The following is an 18052-nucleotide window of genomic DNA, read 5'->3' on the forward strand; positions in this document are numbered from 1 at the left end:
CGCCGTCTTGAAATTCGTACAGTAAAACCTGTGAAAGGCAGAAACCTGTCAGAGAAGGAAAACACAAACATTTCCCACTAATTAAAAAAAAACCAAACCCGTTGCCGTCAATTTCAACTCACAATGACCTCGTAGGATAGAGTAGAACTGCCCCCATAGGGTTTTCAAGGAGCAGCTGGTGGATTCGCACTGCCAACCTTTTGGTTAGCAACCAAGCACTTAACCACTATGCCATCAGGTTCCCTTTCCACTAATAAAAAAACGGTGCCTGCACCCGGACAAAGGTTTGAAAGCTTGAGAGACCTGGAAAAATAAGGCAATCCCATGGAGTTCCAGTTCTCGTAGATTTCACTGTAACTATTTTTTAAACAAGGGGCCCTGCATTTTCATATGCAATGGGCCCTGTAAATTTTGGAGTCCTTAGGTGGTGCAAATGGTTAACAGGCTCGGCTTCTAAATGAAAGGTTGGAGGTTCAAGTCTACCCAGAGGCACCTTGGAAGAATGGCCTGGAGATCTACTTCTAAAAAATTAGCCACAGAAATCTCTGTGGAGCACTCTTTTACTCTGACACACACACGGGGTCACCATGAGTTGAAGTCAACTCAGTGGCAACTGGTGTTGTCTGCAAATTGTCTAGCCGATCCTGCAGAAGAGTCAAGTTCATGTAAAAGAATAAAACTGCGAGAAATGCCTGTGTTAGTACAAAGGGCATCTGTGCCTTGGATCTAAAATATGAGAGTGCCAGAATTCAGCCAAGTATATCCAGTGGCTATGCCAGTGAACTGCTTGGGGGCTTAACTCCACCCCTCTGTAATCTCTCTCAACTCCTCCCTCTTTGATAAAGACATTTGACTTTTCTTTGTCTTACGTAAACCAAAAAACCCATTGCCGTGGAGTCGATTCCGACTCACAGCGACCCTATAGGACAGAGTACAACTGCCCCATGTGGTTTCCAGGGAGTGCCTGGTGGATTTGAACTGCCGACCTTTTGGTTAGCAGCTGTGGCTCTTAACCGCTATGCCATCAGGGTTTCCATCTTACATAAAGAGCTATGCAAATTCAACCACATGCCTCCTTCCTCCAATCAAATTGCTGCTCAGAAAAATCTGGATTTGGCTCCAATGACCTTGCTTTCAACCACTCTATGGCTGTACCCGTAAGGGTGGGCATGAAGCAGGATCCAACCCTTTGGTGGTTTTTGCTAAGCCTCAGTGACCTCTAATGCCAACAGTGGGGAAAAAAGTACCACAACAAACCTCATTTTGGTAGAACAGAATTTAGGAAACCAGTGGATCACAAGAAAGTCTTTGTACACATCTTCCCAACAGACACGTTATAAGGAATCCTGGAGCAAACTTCGAGACGGCGGGTATAAACTGAGGTTGGACGCCATTCCATTCCAGGCAGCAAAGGCTTCTGCTGAAATCATAAGTGATGTGAGCACCAGAAATGTTTACCACTAACCAATTCTTACTCCTTTTGCCCCTAACCCAGATCTGCCTTCTTTTGCCTGTAGATAATATCCTGTCTTCTCTGAGCTGGTGAGGAAGAATATATCTTATAACAAAAAATCCCCTGGTCTGGGGTACAAAGCCAAACGCTGAACTGTAAACATGGGCCCCGGGGCAGATGAACACACCTGCCACCAAGCGTTTTCACAAAGCCAGTCGATGTAGAGAGACTGCTAACAACGCACCCACCTTTTCCAGCCCGGCCGCCCAAGTGCTAACCATCCTACCATTTCATAGCTGAGCCCTTTAGTCATTGGGAGACTTGCATATGAAAGAATAGACCTTTTGACAACTTCCACGCATTTTCTTTTAACTCACACAGTTACTGTCAAAAGAACAAAACATTTTTGCCCAATACCCACCTCTTCCATTTCGTGTCCCTTGTCCCTGAGCTGTTACTCTCTCCCGCTCTCTTTCCCTTTAGTATAAATACAAAGAGGCATTTGAGAAAATGAAAGGACAGATGCTTGGCTCCCGGAGCTTGGAAGATGATATCAGCCTTGCACACTCCGTGTATGCGACCTCACTACAGAGCGATGTAAGTTGGGGACAATGAACAGGGAGCTATATGCCCGCACAGAGCGGTGCTCAAGGCACAGCTGGCTCATATCCTCTGCCCTTCTGGATGTGGGTATTGGCTCTGTCACTAATTAGCTGTGTGGCATTGTTAATCACTTAACCCCTCTGGGCGGCAGCTTCTTTCTCTGTAAAGTGAGGGGTTGGACCGCATGAACCATTAGGCAGATTAGGCATTCTATGACTTTGACCGATGGCCACAAATGGTGGCCTGTGGACTGGATCTGACCTGCAGATATATTTTGTTGGGTCTGAAGAGTGATGGGGGGTGGAGGATTGAATTAACTGCAAATCTTTAAAAATGGAAAAGTTTACATAAAAGTTTTCAACTCCTGGCCAGAAGCTGGGTCTGGATTCCCCAAGGCTACAGTTGGTTCAAGTTGATTGTTGATGGCTACATTTAGAAGCGACATGCTCCCCTGATTATACAGCCTCCTGATTCTTGCTTCACTTCTCTCTGTTACCTTCCCGTCCCCTGCAGGCATCTGAGTCTGCAACCTTTGATTGCAGCCCTCTAGTTGCTGGTATCCATGTGTGGATGCTGTCTCCTTGCACATATGAGTTGGCTAATGGAAAGGATGAGATCTAATGTGTGTCCAGCATGTTACAGAGGACTAGACATTTTTCCATGCCATGTCTCATTTAACAGTCAAACTATGTCTAGGAACTTGATCTTGCTGTTTATGCTGGGTTACTGATAAAGACTCTGAGACTCTGAATAGCTTGTTCCCTTGCCCAAGGTCAGCTAGAAAGGGGTAGAGCCAGCACATGGATCCAGCTCTACATCTCATGTTCTTTCCACAGCACCACATGGTCTCTGCCTCGGTTTCCCCATTTCTAACATTATTTCCCTTTCTGTCCTGACCTAAGAGTATGGGGTTGGACATGAATTGTTCTTGGCACTGTGATAGGTATATGGGGGTGTTACCGAGGATGGGGAAACCCTGGTGGCGTAGTGGTTAAATGCTATGGCTGCTAACCAAGAGGTCAGTAGTTCAAATCTGCCAGGCACTCCTTGGAAACTCTATGGGGAGTTCTACTCTGTTCTATAGGGTCGCTATGAGTCGGAATTGACTCGACTGCAGTGGGTTTTGTTTTTGGTTTATTGAGGATGGGGAAGTATGGAGCAGTGGCTGGAAATTTTGAAAGGCAATGAGATGGATGGAGGAGGCAAAGGAGGAAGAAGCAGCAGTGGTTTTGCAGTTTATTCCCAAGAAAGCCCTGAGTGAGCTTCATAGGCCTTAATATAGCCTCTCAAAGGACTGGGGGTGGAGCTGGGGGCCTGGAAATGGCCTCCCCCTTCTTCCCTCGGGGTACATTGGGGGAATACTCATTTCTCAGGCCTAGCTCTCCGAGCATCCCCCTACTTCCTCTGGCTCCTAGATTTAGCCCAAAGCCATTTGATGCTTTGAGTGAGCTCTTCCTAAGCTAGTGTGAGAGGAGAACCTCTAGTGTCTAAAATCTGAATTCAGGTTGGTGGTAGGGAGGAATATGGTGGGCAGGCCATAGGTTAACCAGCATCTTCTTGCATCTGGAAAATGAGAGGATTTAAAGACTTGAGCAAGGGAATCACTGACATTATGTCTTTCCTTTGAAAATCTGTATTTTCCCCAACTGCAGAAACCATGGGCCTTCCTCACCCAAACCGGTGGCCTCCAGCTGCTGGGGAAGGTGAATGTCAGGGCCTGGAGTCGAGCCCTGGTTAATGTGCCAGTTCCTACAAGAAAGGAATGCCGGCCCTTCTAGGAGCGTTTCCTGGGCTTGCCTGGGGCAATTTCATATAGTTGCCCTCCCTGATGGTCCAGAAGCAAATAGTGGCTTTGAAACAGCCACTGTTGATTTGTCTGCCCCTCTAGGTGAATTACAAGAAAGGCTTTGAACACTCAAAGGCCCAGTTCCATCTGCCATTGGACATGGTAACCCTGGTGCATGCCAAGAAGGCTCAGACCCTGGCCAGTGACCAGGACTACAGACATCCACTCCCCCAGTACACTTCCTTGGCGGAAGACCTGAGGCTGAGCTGTGTCAAGAAAGCTCACAAATTGCAGAGTGAGGTAAGGAGACCTGACTTCTCTTTTGGGTCCAGTTTCTGCTCAAGTTTGACCACGATGCAGTGGCCTGCAAGCTCCTGTGGGCTCAGCGGGGGTGCCAGGAACCCTCCAGAACTGGGGTCTTCTTTTGAAACACTGCCCTGGTGTTCTGCCTGGGCCTCAACTGCAGTGACACAAACCTAACAACAGCAACAATTGTTTATTGAGTATTTTTGTAAGGTATAAGCATTGTGTTTTAATGCACTATCCCATTTAATCTTCATAATAACCATATGTAGATAATCTTTATTCCTATTTTACCGATAAATTACAGTGGGGGTCAAAGTTACCTAGCTTGCCCTGGATCACCCATCTATAAATGAGAGATGAGGATGCTGGGATTTGAACTTAGATGGTGACTTGCGACGGTCCTTGGGTGTCACAATGGTTAAGCATTTGACAGCTAACCAAAGGTTGGTGATTTGAACGCACCCAGAGATGCCTCAGACGTCTGGCAATCTGCTTCTGAAAAGGCACACCATGAAAACCTTATGGAGCAGTTCTACTCTGACACACGTGTGGTTGCCATGAGCTGGAATCTATTCCGACTCAGCAGCAACTGGGTTTTGTTTGTTTTGGGTGCCTTTACAAAGACGCCCTCAAGGCTCATGGCTTTGCATGTTCAGGATTTAGCAGTGGGAGTACTTCTGCCCTCCTTCTTCTGAGGATTGCTATGACCTGTTGGGAGAGGTTGCTCAGGGCCCCTTTCGAACTGTCCCACTTCGGGGAGAAGAGAACGTAGGGAGGAGGGCAGGAAGATCAGGGCCCCATAATCCTTCCTGGGTCCTCCAGCAGTCTGCAGCCTCCACGCCCCTCTGATGTGACTTCTAGCTCATCGTGCCTGTTTTCTGAAGCAGGCAGGCCCAGAGGGCCGGGGAGCACTGTAGAACCCCCTCTCTCCAAGGGACAATCAGGATGTCTCTTCCCAACAGGCAGCAGGTCTTGGTGATGCTCCCTTTACTTCCCCAGGATGCTGGGCCTCCGTAGCGTGAGACTTGCTAGTAAATGGGCCTGAGTCAGAAAACAAAATACCGCACACAGCCTGCTTGCTGATTTGGCCGTGCCTGTGAGCCGAGCGTTGCTCAGATCTGGGTATCTGTCGTCTGTTAGGATTTGTCGCCTGTGTACAGCGTTTACTGAATGACACAGACTGTCAGGAACCTGTGAGCAATTGTAGGAACTCCCTGCGAGGGAGCTGCCATGCTCCTCTCAGGGCCCGTTTGTCACCTGAGCTGAGCCCTCGCTCACCCTGACTTTCGCTGCAATAGCGATTGGGAGGCAGCTCGCCCGGGGGGGCACCTCGGCAGCTAGAGGGGAGGACGCTCCACGGCAGAATGAATTTGGGGACCCTTTAAACTGTCAGCCTGAATCACTCAGGTGCACACACTCACCCCCACCCACGCAGACCCAGACAGGCTTTTGCCAGATTATTCCGGATCCATTTATTTGCTCTTTCTTAACCCATGATTAATTAAAACCACCCTCTGCTGCTGGGTTTTGTTTTAGAAGACCTATTAAATCGTTTTGCACATGTCCCAAGACAACTGACTTTCTGAACACCACTCCAGCGTTGACTTTTTGATAGCCCGCTTTAAAATAAAAATCCGTGTAGCGTCCCTATCACAGCTACTTGGAAACAAGTGACAGCAGAATTATTTTCTTCTGACCTACATTTTTTTTTTTCCCTAACGAGCATTTATTAAGAAGCAATGTATGGGTTCCAAAAAAAAAACTCATTGCCATCGAGTCGATTTCAACTCATAGTGACCCCATAGGACAGAGTAGAATTGCCCCATGGGGTTTCCAAGGAGCACCTGGTGGATTCGAACTGCCAGTTTTTTGGTTAGCAGCCAAAGCTCTTAACCACTACACCACCAGGGTTTCCAAATTTATGGGTTAGCTGAGTGCAATGTATCTGGAGGCTGCTTTGGCCTTGAGTTCCAATGATGACACGCTCCTGGCTATGATATTTCAGGAGTCCCTTGCTTCTTGTTCTTCTTCGTGCTTCCTTGTTCTAAGAGTTGGGCTTTTCTGATTTTTTGCATTGTTCCTTACAGAATTTGTATCGCTCAGACCTGAACTTCATGCGGGGCGTCGCCTGTGTCATTCCAGGAACGTTGGAGATAGAAGGGAAGAAGAAAGCGTCTGAGCTCATCAGTGAGGTAACCGGAGGCCCTGGGGTGGGTGCTGGGTGTCAAGTGTATTTCCCAAGAAGAGGTATGGTAGTCAGTTTTGTTTGATCTGGACAAAGTGAGTCAGATGTTACACTATTAGTACCTGCGACTACTGCTTAACTTCTTGACTGGCCTTTTAGTGGTTTTCCTATTCCAGCCTGGGTGACACCTAAGTCAGCTTTGCAGCTATAGAATCGATTACTCATTAACACGTAAGAATCATTCCCTGGGCCTGGAGTCCCTGGGTGGCACAAACAGTTAAGCACTTGACTACTAGCTGAAAGGTTAGCGATTTGAACCCACTCAGGGGGGCCTCAGAAGATAGGCCTGGCAATCTGCTACCAAAAGGTCACGGCCGTGAAAACCCTATGGAGCAGTTCCCTGCACACATGGGGTCACCATGGGTCAGAATCGACTCAACAGCAGCTAACAACAACCTAAGAGGTGCTTCCCTAGTGTCCTTTCGAAGAATAGCCCAGTGGGACAATGAAAAGGCAGGCTTTGGAGACTGAAAGATGGAGTTCAAAATCCTAGGCTAGCACTCATGTGCTGTGTGACCGTAAGCCAGTGACTTGCCATCTCTGAGCCTCAGCTTCTTAGCCAGTCAAATGGGGGTAAAAATAGTGCCCTCGTTTGTTTTTATAAGGATTAGCAATAATATAAAAAAAAACTTTTTTTTTTTTTATGAGCTGTGCTTCTCTGGCAGCTGTATATGAAATTGGTGTTGGTGATTAAGTTGGTGATAATTTCATAGTTAAAAAGAACAGAGGTCTAGAATTCCAAGCTCAGGATTTCCTTCAGGTTTAAAGAGAGCCATTCTTTGAACTCCTGGGGGATCTTGCTCACCCCCAAGAGGACAACATGACTTCCATTCATGGTCAAGGCAAGGACAGGAGGGCCTAATGGAAGTCAAAAGCCATTCAGTGGCCAGTCTGAGTGAGTTAGACTGGCTATGGTTTGCTTAAGGGGCCCTGGTGGCCCCATGGTTAAGTGAGCAGCTGCTAACTGTAAGGTCTGTGGTTCAAACCTGCCAGCGGCTCCAAGGGAGAAAAGATTTGGTGATCTGCTCTCATAAAGATTACAGCCTAGGGAACCCTATAAGGAAGTTCCACTCTGGTTCTTTTTTTATGAGTCGGAATTGACTCAGTGACACACAACAGCAAGACTGGTTTGCTTAGGGATTAAGTGCTCTGAGAAAGCGGACTTAGCTTTATTGTAGGAGGTTAAGTTTAGCTTTCTACTTTGCTTTTCCAAACCAATCTCTAAAGTGAGCACTTTCCAAACCTTGTGGTGCATGAAAACCCCCTTGGAGCTTTCAGAAATGCGGCTGCCTGGGCCCCCCTGGTGATTTACCTAGTCGGGGCCCCCATTTCCTGGGCTGGGCAGGTGTGTGTATTTCTAAAGCAGCACCGTCGTTTCTGCTGCCCTGCAATGGCTGAGGAGCTCCGGATTGCCGGTGAGCGAAGGTTGGGAGCAAACCTCGAGTTTAAATAGTCATGTTCATGGAAACCCTGGTGGTGTAGTGGTTAGGTGCTACGGCTGCTAACCAAAGGGTCGGCAGTTCAAATCCGCCAGGCGCTCCTTGGAAACTCTATGGGGCAGTTCTACTCTGTCCTATAGGGTGCTATGAGTCAGAACCGACTTGACGGCACTGGGTTTGGTTTGGTTTTGGTTCACGGTCATGGTGAAGGGCTAAATCGAATCTTGATTCGGTCTGTCCTATCTTCCTCTCTTCTTCTTCCCATTGAGCTCTGAGGTCACAAGAGCAGGCTTCTGGAGTGGCAGACTAGCAGCCTCTGTACAATGAGGTTTTGTTACTCGTATTAACAGAAGGTATTTAAAGAGCTTCTCATTCCCTTCTCATGTGTGAATGCAGAGTAAATACCGTCAGCAGCCCCAGTCATTCAAGTACACAGCTGTGACCGACTCGCCCAGCCTCCTTCACGCGAAATTCAGCAATCAGATTACCAATGAGGTAACGTCTCACTAGCTCTTAAACACTGCTAGATTGTTCAACTAGGTGTGTGTGTTTGTGGGGTGGTGGTGGTGAGAACATAGGGGTTTGTATGGAGGTTTGGAATGAAAAAATGTCATTATGTGGAGCCTAAACATTTTCCAAAAGGAGCCCGGCGGTAGAGTGGTTAAGGGTTCGGCTGCAAACCGAAAGGTAAGCGGTTAAAACCCAGTAGCTGCACCTTGGGAGAAAGATGTGGTGATCTGCTTCCGTAAAGATTACAGCTTTGGACACTCTGTGGGGCAGTTCTACTCTGTCACCTGGGGTCGCTAGACGTTGGGATAGACTCTACGGCACACAACAACAACAAATATTTTCCAGAAGGAAAAAAGGCCCAGTTGGAATCTGGTTTAGTCTGTAGTCTTTCAAGTGTGGTCACTGACCAGCAGGGGGAGCTTGTTAGAAATGCCAGTTCTCAGGCCCCATCCCAGACCTACTGAGTCCAAATGGTCGTTTAACAAGATCCCCACATGATTCCTTTGAACATTAAAGTGTGAAAAGTCCTGGTGTGTAGTGCATTTGTTCTACCTATGCAAACATTGGCCAACCAATTCTATACTGTTATTTGGACCCATTGTCACAGGGAGGAGGCTCGGCTGTCTAAGGATAGCTTAAACAGGTAGTGTTTGTCAGGCTTCTTGATTCTCCAACCTCCCTTCCTCTGACTCACCTTTCACCCAGTTCACACTTTAGTATGAAGGAATCTCATTATGGCATTCCAGTCCTCTTGGTTCTACTTCTTCTCGCTGGCTGTCTTACAGGTTTGAAATAGAAGGTGAGGTTGACTAGATAATTCAATTATGAATCATCTTTAGTTTTTATTTAAGATTCTTCTTCTGACTCTAACTTTCAGAAGTCAGTTGTACTAATTGTCATCCCCTCACTTCAAGTCTAAAAGTAAGAAATGGCAGCTTGGTATAGCAAATGCAAAGAGATAGAATTCATGATCTTGTGCAGTGACTACCAATTAAATTCAGATTTAACCTTGGCAGAGTGGTTAAGCATTTGGCTGCTAATCAAAAGGTTGACAGTTTGAATCTACCAGCCGCTCCTTGGAAACCCTATGAGGCAGTTCTACTCCGTCCTATAGGGTCGCTAGGAGTCGGAATCGGCTCTAGGGCGACGGGTTTACCTACTGTGCGAGCTGGATGCTATGAGAGCAGCAGTGTTTCTTGTGACGGCCTCTGGCCTTGGGGAAATCACCAAGCACAGATCCATTTCTAATCACTGGAAGAGATGTTTCTGCCCCAGATGAGGCCGCCCAGGGCTGCACTGGTATGAGTTCACCAATGGAAAGGACCCGGGTGTTAGTAAAAGATGCACACCAGGGCTTGGGAAACTCCATTCCAACAAGCAGGAGTCCCCGCATGGTGCAAACAGTTAACGCACTTGACTGATAATTGAAAGGTTGGAGGTCCAAGTCCACACAGAGGTACCTTGGAAGAAAGGCCTGGCCATCTACTTTTCAAAAAACCAGCCATTGAAGACCCCATGGAGCATAGTTCTATTCTATCAAACATGGGGTTGCTATGAGTTGCAATCAACTAGATGGCAATTGAAAAAAAAAAAAAAATCCTGGCAAGCAGAGCTTCTCCTGAATTCCCCAGGTCCTAGTATTGTCTTTAGGCTGTGTCCTCAAGGGAAAAGTCTACAATTTGAAGAGCCTCCATAGTATTGCTAAATTTATTTTTCTTTCGTCAGCCTATAATTGAGCAAAGAAATCGTAATTCCTTACATATTCCTTTTATATTACTCAACTTGCCTCAGCAAAGACTGTCTTTATTGATCCATCCTTCCATGAATGACCTTTTACAGACTTGATTTCCTCAGTTGCAGACCAGGGATCTCCTGCAGAAATGCATGGCACTTACTTTCTTACTTCTTTTTCCCCAGCGCCTCTATAAAGCAGCTGGAGAAGATGCGAGACACCAGTACACCACGACCCTGGGGCTTCCGGAGTTTGTCCGTGCGAAAACCAACGCGGCCAATCTCAGTGACGTAAGCCTTTGTCGTTGCTGAAGTTCGGGCGTGCTCCAAAGCTGCTTCCATCTATGTCTGAAGCCAACACCACAGTTACCCTTCTGGTGTCCACAGGAACTTTTTTAAACGTGTATCTTAGATGCCCATGTTAAACACACCTTTGCATAAATGTGTCCAGTGCCATGAGATTTTCTCCACAAAATAGACAGCTTTTGCTTGTCAGAAATCGATTCAGGAACACCTCACTACAAATGAAGGGGGGAGCCTTTGTTCGTCGATTCGTGTAATTTTTTTTTTTTTAAGAAGATCTACATGTGTTCCTACTTTAGACGAAATACAAGGAGTCTTGGCGGAATTTCCGTGCTCAAGGCTACAAGCTGACAACACAGGCGCTCCCCTTCCAGGCGGCTCGGGCCTCTGGAGAAATCTCCAGCGATGTGAGTAGAATACTATGACCTTCCATCCTGCCCAATTTCTGTTCACTTCATGTAAAACACTGTCTATAGCCGGTTTTCTTGAATTAAAGCAAATCTATAACCATGGGAGACAGGATGTCACCTGCAGAATATATTAGGTATGAATGAGGTTCTTTGAGGAAAGGAGGGAAAGAAAGGCTCTGCTAATTAGAAGCTGAGGAGTCCCTAGGTGGTGCAAATGGTTAAGCGCTCAACTACTAACCAAAAGGTTGGTAATTCAGACACACTCAGAGGCATCTCAGAGTAAGGCTGGTGATCTCCTTCTCAAAGGTCACAGCCTTGAAAACCCTATGGAGTGCAGTTCTACTTTGCACACCTGGTGTTGCCATACGCCAGAATGGACTCAACGGCAACCAACAATAATTAGAAGCTAAATTCAGACTAAGGTCTCCAGCAGGAAGGAGATTACAATTTATTTCTCAGTGCAATGTCTAGGAAATGATTCCCTTGTAATGGGGAAGTTCCTGTTTGCCAACTTGCAGAGAAGTTGTAATCCAGCCCATCTCCCTGTCTGCTCTCTGCAGTTCCGTGCACTGGTGTTAGGGTTTGCCAGCTGTGTTCCACCTCTCTGTTGATAATGTCCTTGGCTTTGGGACATGAAGGTGACTTTCCCTCTTTCACAAACAAATCACAGAAAATGTGAACTTTGAATAAATGGATTCTGTCTTTTGAGTTTATGGTAATGTTTTGCCAAATGTGAATGGATAGAGCACAAGTTTGTCTTTTACCCTTTCTGATAAATCCGTCTTGGCCATAAGATACAGAAGGAGAATGGAGTCCTTACTTTGGTTCTGAGGGTCTGATTTTAAGTAGACAGGAAGAACAGAACAATGTTCTAATTGTTTATTTCCTGGGGAGGAAGGCACGCTCGCAGGCCAAGCCCAGTGTGGTTTGTCCTATAACTACCTTCTAGTGTAAGAAAGGAGTCCCTGGGTGGTACAAACAGTTAAGCACTCAGCTACTAACTGAAAGGTTGAAAGTTCGAGTCTACCCAGAGGTGTGTCAGAAGAAAGGCCTGGAGATCTACTTCCGAAACAGTAGCCATTGAAAACCCTGTGGAGCACAGTTCTATTCTGGCACACATGGGTCGCCATGAGTCTACATCAACTCAATGGCAACTGTGTAGCTGGTAGTGTAACGAAAGGTGGCATTTCTAGGCTACACAGTGAAAATATACTGATGGACTTTCAGCACGCTGAATGCGGGCCCCTGACTGGCTGGTCCCCCCTCCTAGTTTCTCTACAGACATGACTTTGTGAGGGAGCGGGGACAGCTCATCGGGGTCCGCAGTGTGAGTGACGACCGCCGGCTCCAGCACTGCCAGCGGATGGGCCAGCTGCAGAGCGAGAATCAGTACCGGAGGGAGGCGGCGGGCACCCAAGCCCAGTACCACCTGCCCATGGACATGGTGAACCTGGTCCATGCCAGGAAGGCCCAGGCCCTGGCCAGTGACCATGACTACAGGACACGGTGCCACGCATTCACCGCAGTACCCGAGGACCTGAAGCTGGCCTGGGCCAAGAAAGCCCACGCTCTGCAGAGTGAGGTAGGGATACCTTGTAGGGTACAAGCCCACCCATGACCTTCTTCCTCCTACCAAGCCTGGTGTAAATCTCTGCTCTTTTCCTTAGCTGCTTTGACTCCCCAGACAACTACCTGCTTGGTCATTATTATACAAGTTGGAATCATTCATTCAACCACTCAACAAATATTTTTGGAGCATCTGCTATGTGCCGGGCACTGTCCTAGGCCCTGGGGTTGCAGCAGTCAGCAAAACAGTAAAAACTGCCTGTGCTCGGGGAGCTTCCATTCTAGTTCCCCCACCAGAAATAACAACTGTAACTTTTATAGAGCTCTTACTCTGGGCTGAGCCCTTGTGGTATAGTGGCTAAATGCTTGGCAGCTAACGGAAAGGTCGGCAGCTCAAACCCACTATCCGCTCTGTGGGAGGAAGACGTGGCAGCCTGCTTTCGTAAAGATTTACAGCCTTGGAAACCCTATAAAGCAGTTCTACTCTGTCCTGTAGGGTTGCTACAAGTCGGAATCAACTCATTGGCAATGAGTTTGCTTTTTTTTTTGTTACTCTGAGCCAGTCACTAGTTTAAATATCTTATGTGGATTATCTCATTTAATATCTAGGTAGCACTAATATTACTCCCGTTTTCACAGATGCAGCACCTCAGGCACCAGTATCCTAAGTAATGTACCAAGGCCACAAAACTGGCAGGGAAATGACTTGCTCAAGACCATACAGGTGGTACAAGGCCAAGGGGCGCGTCTAGCTCTGGTCTCTTGATGCCTGGTTCAGTGCTCTTTGGCTCCCCCAGGTGGCTGGAATATGAATCTAGGTGCTCTGACACTGAAGCCTACTCTTAACCACTACCAGGTGTGGGGTAGCTAGAGTACGCTGCAGATGGCTCTTCTGAGAATCTGAGAAATCGTTTTAACATCAAAACTTTTCTATCAGGGGCAACAAGAGCCCCTCCAGGGGGTGGATTATCCAATAGGCAAGGTAAGCATGGTGCTTACCAGATCATCTGTGGTGAACAATTTCACCTTTTTTTTTTTTTAGCATATCAAAGATTCTGCTTCTAGGTATAGCTGGCCTCTGTCTCTTTCCCAACCCCATAGCACCTTCCTGCAGAATCAAAGCCTCTATTCAAATACACAGTCCCTGACAGGGGCGGGTTACCCAGTAAGCAAAGTAAACACGGGCTGACTTGTGCTTCCTTACTGATCTGTAGTGACTGATTAATAAGTAAGCACAAGCAAGCCCGTACCTACCTTGGTTACTGGGTAATCCACCCCGGAGCCCCCCTTTGCAGGACAGTGTGAGGGCTGAATGAGATAATGGGTCTAAAGCAAACCATACCCTACAAATGTAGTGATTCTAATGATTCTTATAAATATGACAAGGACACCTACCTTCCCTTCCCCCAGCTTCCTGGGTATGATGGTTTGCTTCATTCCTGGGCTAGAATTTGGGCTGAACACTGCAGCACCTGCATTTGCCACGGCTGTGCTTTAAAATGGGGGTGCCAGGAAACCCCAATGTGTGGATCTGAAGGTGGCTCCAGACCTCAATGTTTGTGAGGGCCTACTTGGAGGCTGCCATTTGGGGAAGTAGGCCGAGCTGGGCAGCAACTGACTTCTGTTGTCTTAGAAGCCTTCTTGGAAGCCATCTTAGGGTAGCCGATTCTTCTCAGTGCCTCTCCCCTCTCCCCCTCTTTTATTGTGAAGTTTGGGGCTGGAGTGTTGTTTTTAGGGTCTGCGTGAATAGTCAAAGCTGGGCTGGGAGCTGCAATATCAATAGATGATCCGTTTATAAGAGAGGCAGAGGCGCAGTCAGATCTTTGGGGAACCTGCATCTTGCTGTCTGACTTACCTGCGGTCGTACTGTTCAGCTCAACAAAAGGCAAGTTGAAAGAGTGCTCCCCACTTCATGTCTCCTATAAAAGGAGCAAGGCCCGGCTGTGAAGAGGCCCCGTAGGATTATTCTCTGTAACTTAGAGATTTATCCAATTTTCTCTGTTCTTTATCAGAGTGGAAGGCAAAAGCTTTGCTGGTGTAGACTGAAAGATCGCGGTATAAAAAGCCATCTTACTGACATGGGGTTTTGAAACCTGGTCCTGCACCTGAGTGATGTCTCCTTTCCCCAGGTGGATAGCAGAGTGGAATTTGCACAGGGACATTAACCAGCAGACAGTAGATCAGACACGAACCCTCTTTGAGGCCAGCTGTGAGGAGCACTGTGAATCCTGAAATGAAAGAAAACTAAAAAGGCCGAGAGGCCGGTATCTGGAGTGATATTTTGCGCTACAGCAGAGCTTATATCTAAATTAGAGAAATGCCATCAATTTACTTTAGATCCAAACTTGAGATTTCCTTAGAGTGTTTTTCCCCCCACTGTTAAAAATATTTAAGTTCCATCAAGAGAAGAAGAAAAGCATTCACGTGAGTGCCGTCATTGTGGGTAATGCTGGGCAGATCAAGGAGCAGTAACAGGAGGTTCCTAATCAGACCCGTGGTCTTAAAGCATCCCTTCTTTTCCTTTTCCCAGGAATGGTGACATCTCAACTGTAGTCCCCATTCTTCTTAAAATGAAGAATCGGGATAGAGCTTAGCCCACTTTTACAATGTAAGCAAATCATAAGGAGTCACAGTGGGGGGAGGGGTAAACTGAGGCATGGGAAAATTAAAATGGCGTACTCACGATTAGCCAGTTGTATCCACATTTGTTCCAGTGTTTAGAGTCCTGCTATGATTGATCCCCAGCTGCTGCTACCACTCGTCTACACACACCCAGATCCTGTTGCCGTTAAGTGGATTCCAACTCACAGTGACCCTACAGGACAGCATAGAACTGCCCCATATGGTTTCCAAGGCTGTAATCTTTCCCAGAAGCAGACTTTCTCCCCTGGAGCCACTGGTGGGTTCGAACTGCCAACCTTTTGGTTGGCAGCCAAACACTTTATCCACTGTGTCACCAGGGATCCTTGACACATACACGCATTGAAATTATAGAGCTTCTCTTGCCCCTCAGGTGTTTTCATGAGAACAAAGGGTTATAATCTCCTGGTATCATAGAGAGAAACTGAGTCACATTTTGATAAAGCGATTTTCTCCAAGTCACCACAAGTTTGATCTGGAGCTCAAAGCCCCTGTAACCCACTGAGCAGTGTGTAGAAGTTTTCTATTTAGGCAGATAGGCAATCACCTCACTGCCAGAAGGAAGCAAAAGTAATTGATACTAATACCCCGGCTTGAGCACATCTCAGCTCCTTCTTTAAGTGATCATTCACAGCTTCTGCTTTGAGTCCTGCTCATCCACTGGTGGGGGCCTCTGGTATCTTGTGCGTGATCTATTATTTAATTCCTGGTGGAATTCACGGAGCAAACAGTTTGACTTGATGACATGTGGAATGTGCTCAGAATGAAGCTGTTGGGACGCAGCATTATCACAAATGCCTTTACAAATCAGGGGCTTCTTGAAATGCCCTAATACGTTGTCTCAGACATTTTCCTGATAAAAGCCAATGATTTCCTTCCTGCAGTGGCGCTACAAATCAGACCTGATGGGCATGAAGGGTGCAGGCTGGCTGGCGCAGAGCTCCCCGCAGATGGAGAGCGCAAAGAAGGCTGGAGAACTCATCAGCGAGGTACCATCGTCCCACCTCTTTACATGGAACTGACAACAGGAACCAAGCCTTTGTTTCCTTTTGAAGAGGGAGTCCACTCATGGGGTGGGCTCCCAAGAAGGCCCAAAGGCCACCTGGACTGCCGTTGTTTTTCCAGGCCATTTGCAAGCAAATCGCAAAGGAGAACAAGATTTCCCTCCAAATTAATTCACCGCTGGGGAACTAAAGGCATATTCCTAACTGGGCAATGAAAAATGAACGATGCCTTACAAGGCTCCCAGTAGATACATGATGTGCAATTATGATCTAAGCTGGCCCTTTGCTTCCATGGCGAGGGCAGGAAATTTTCCACCCACCTACTGAATTTACTCACAGAGTCCAACGTCTGGAGATTATATGATTTCACACCACACTACCGGTTGCCGTGGAGTCGATCCTCATTCTTAGCGACCCTTGTGTGTGTCAGAGTAGATCTATGCCCATAAGGTTTTCGATGGCTGATTTTTTTCAGAAGTAGATCACCAGGCCTTTCTCCTGAGGTGCCTCTGGGTGCATTTGAACCTCCAACCTTTTGGTTAGCAGCTGACCTCGCTAGCCATTTGCACCACCCAGGGTCTCCTATATGATCTCAGATAATATTCGAAGTTACACAGGGGTAGTTGCATGACCTAAACTCCCTACTTACTGATGGACTTGGAATCTTTGCCCTGGAATCCCTTTGGAGGGTGACACTGCTTTCTTCAGTTTCTTAATAACAGAACTTACTTGGACAGGGCCCAAGCAGGGCCACATGGGTGCTGAATTCTGCTCTCTCCTGTACTCCTTTATTGAGATGAGCCATGGTATTTTGTAGCCTCTGTCTTCTGTATAATGGTCCTATCACAGAGGTAGCTTGGAACTTTCCCATACCCCTGACTGTACGTGCCCACCAAGAAGAGAGACTTGTTTTCCGATAACGTCACTGGCACGTTTGTTCCTGAGTAGATGGGGTTCACGAAGCTGCATCTGGACACATGCGTAATGTCTGACTGTGTTTCTTACAGACCAAATACCGTAAGAAGCCAGACAGCATCAAGTTCACCACCGTGGTCGACTCCCCAGACCTGGTGCATGCCAAGAGCAGCTACATGCACTGTAACGAGGTGGGTTCCTTCTCCTTACTCATCGCAGGGGCACGGTAGGAGAGATGGGAGTGCAAACCCTGCCTTTGCTGTCTACTACCTGGATGGCCTTGGGTCAGTTACTTAGGCTCTTCTAACCTCAGTTTCCTCATTTCAAAAGGGAGAATAATAACAGCAACCATTTCGTAAGAGTAAATGAATTAAGGAAAAAAAAAAAACCACATTGCCGTTGAGTCGATTCTGACTCATAGCCACACTATAGGACAGAGTAAAACTGCCCCCAAAGGATTCCCTAGGCTGCGGTCTTCACAGAAGCAGACCGCACATCTTTCTCCTGTGGAGTGGCTGGTGGTTTGAACTGCCAACCTTTTGGTTAGTAGCTGAGCGCTTAACCACTGTGCCACCAGGGCCGCTTCAATGAATTAAATAGGCATTAAAGAAATAAAAGCATGTAAAGCTTTTAGCAAGTGCCTGGAGCAATAAATAAATGTGCTCAATAAATATCTCTTACTATGGTTTTGTTAGTAATCATAACAATAATAGTACTAGATATTATTGATGATACCTCACCAAACACAAGCTCAGATACATTTTGATTGTTGATAGATGGCAATAGAATAAAAAAGAACAGCTGTATTAAAAGCTTCTTTCTGCTCTTATTCTCTGCATAACTTAGCCTCATTTCCCCTCTCCTATATTTATTTAAAGGAATGGAAAGTGAAATCTTTTTTTTTTTCCCCTGAAATTGCCAAGGGATTCAACTTTGCACACACAGCAACCACTGTGTGCCTGAATGCGCACTGACTAATTCACATTTGCAAAGCTCACCTTGGAAATGAATCGGAATATTCAACATTATATTTTCTTTTCTAAAAATTGATGAGACTCAAACACTTCCTAAAGTTTTTCTTAATTCTTAAACCACCACTTTGAATATAGCTTGAGATGTACGAATTGTGTCTTCCTGGGAC

General features: G+C 46.7%; 1 protein-coding gene across 5 annotated transcripts in view; it reads left to right on the top strand.

The window, feature by feature from the left end:
- Positions 1 to 18052, top strand: part of NRAP (nebulin related anchoring protein) — a 78183-nt gene that overhangs the window by 51168 nt on the left and 8963 nt on the right. For all 5 annotated transcript variants that reach the window (XM_003408947.4, XM_023546699.2, XM_023546698.2 and 2 more), the window contains 10 exons: positions 1330 to 1437; positions 1937 to 2050; positions 3945 to 4142; positions 6236 to 6340; positions 8229 to 8327; positions 10260 to 10364; positions 10676 to 10783; positions 12057 to 12368; positions 15877 to 15981; positions 17004 to 17102. In XM_003408947.4, coding sequence (XP_003408995.2) covers positions 1330 to 1437; positions 1937 to 2050; positions 3945 to 4142; positions 6236 to 6340; positions 8229 to 8327; positions 10260 to 10364; positions 10676 to 10783; positions 12057 to 12368; positions 15877 to 15981; positions 17004 to 17102 — 1353 coding nt within the window. The remainder of the gene's footprint in view (positions 1 to 1329; positions 1438 to 1936; positions 2051 to 3944; positions 4143 to 6235; positions 6341 to 8228; positions 8328 to 10259; positions 10365 to 10675; positions 10784 to 12056; positions 12369 to 15876; positions 15982 to 17003; positions 17103 to 18052) is intronic.

The sequence above is a fragment of the Loxodonta africana genome, chromosome 16 (genome assembly GCF_030014295.1).
Source record: "Loxodonta africana isolate mLoxAfr1 chromosome 16, mLoxAfr1.hap2, whole genome shotgun sequence".
Classification (NCBI taxonomy): Eukaryota; Metazoa; Chordata; class Mammalia; order Proboscidea; family Elephantidae; genus Loxodonta; species Loxodonta africana.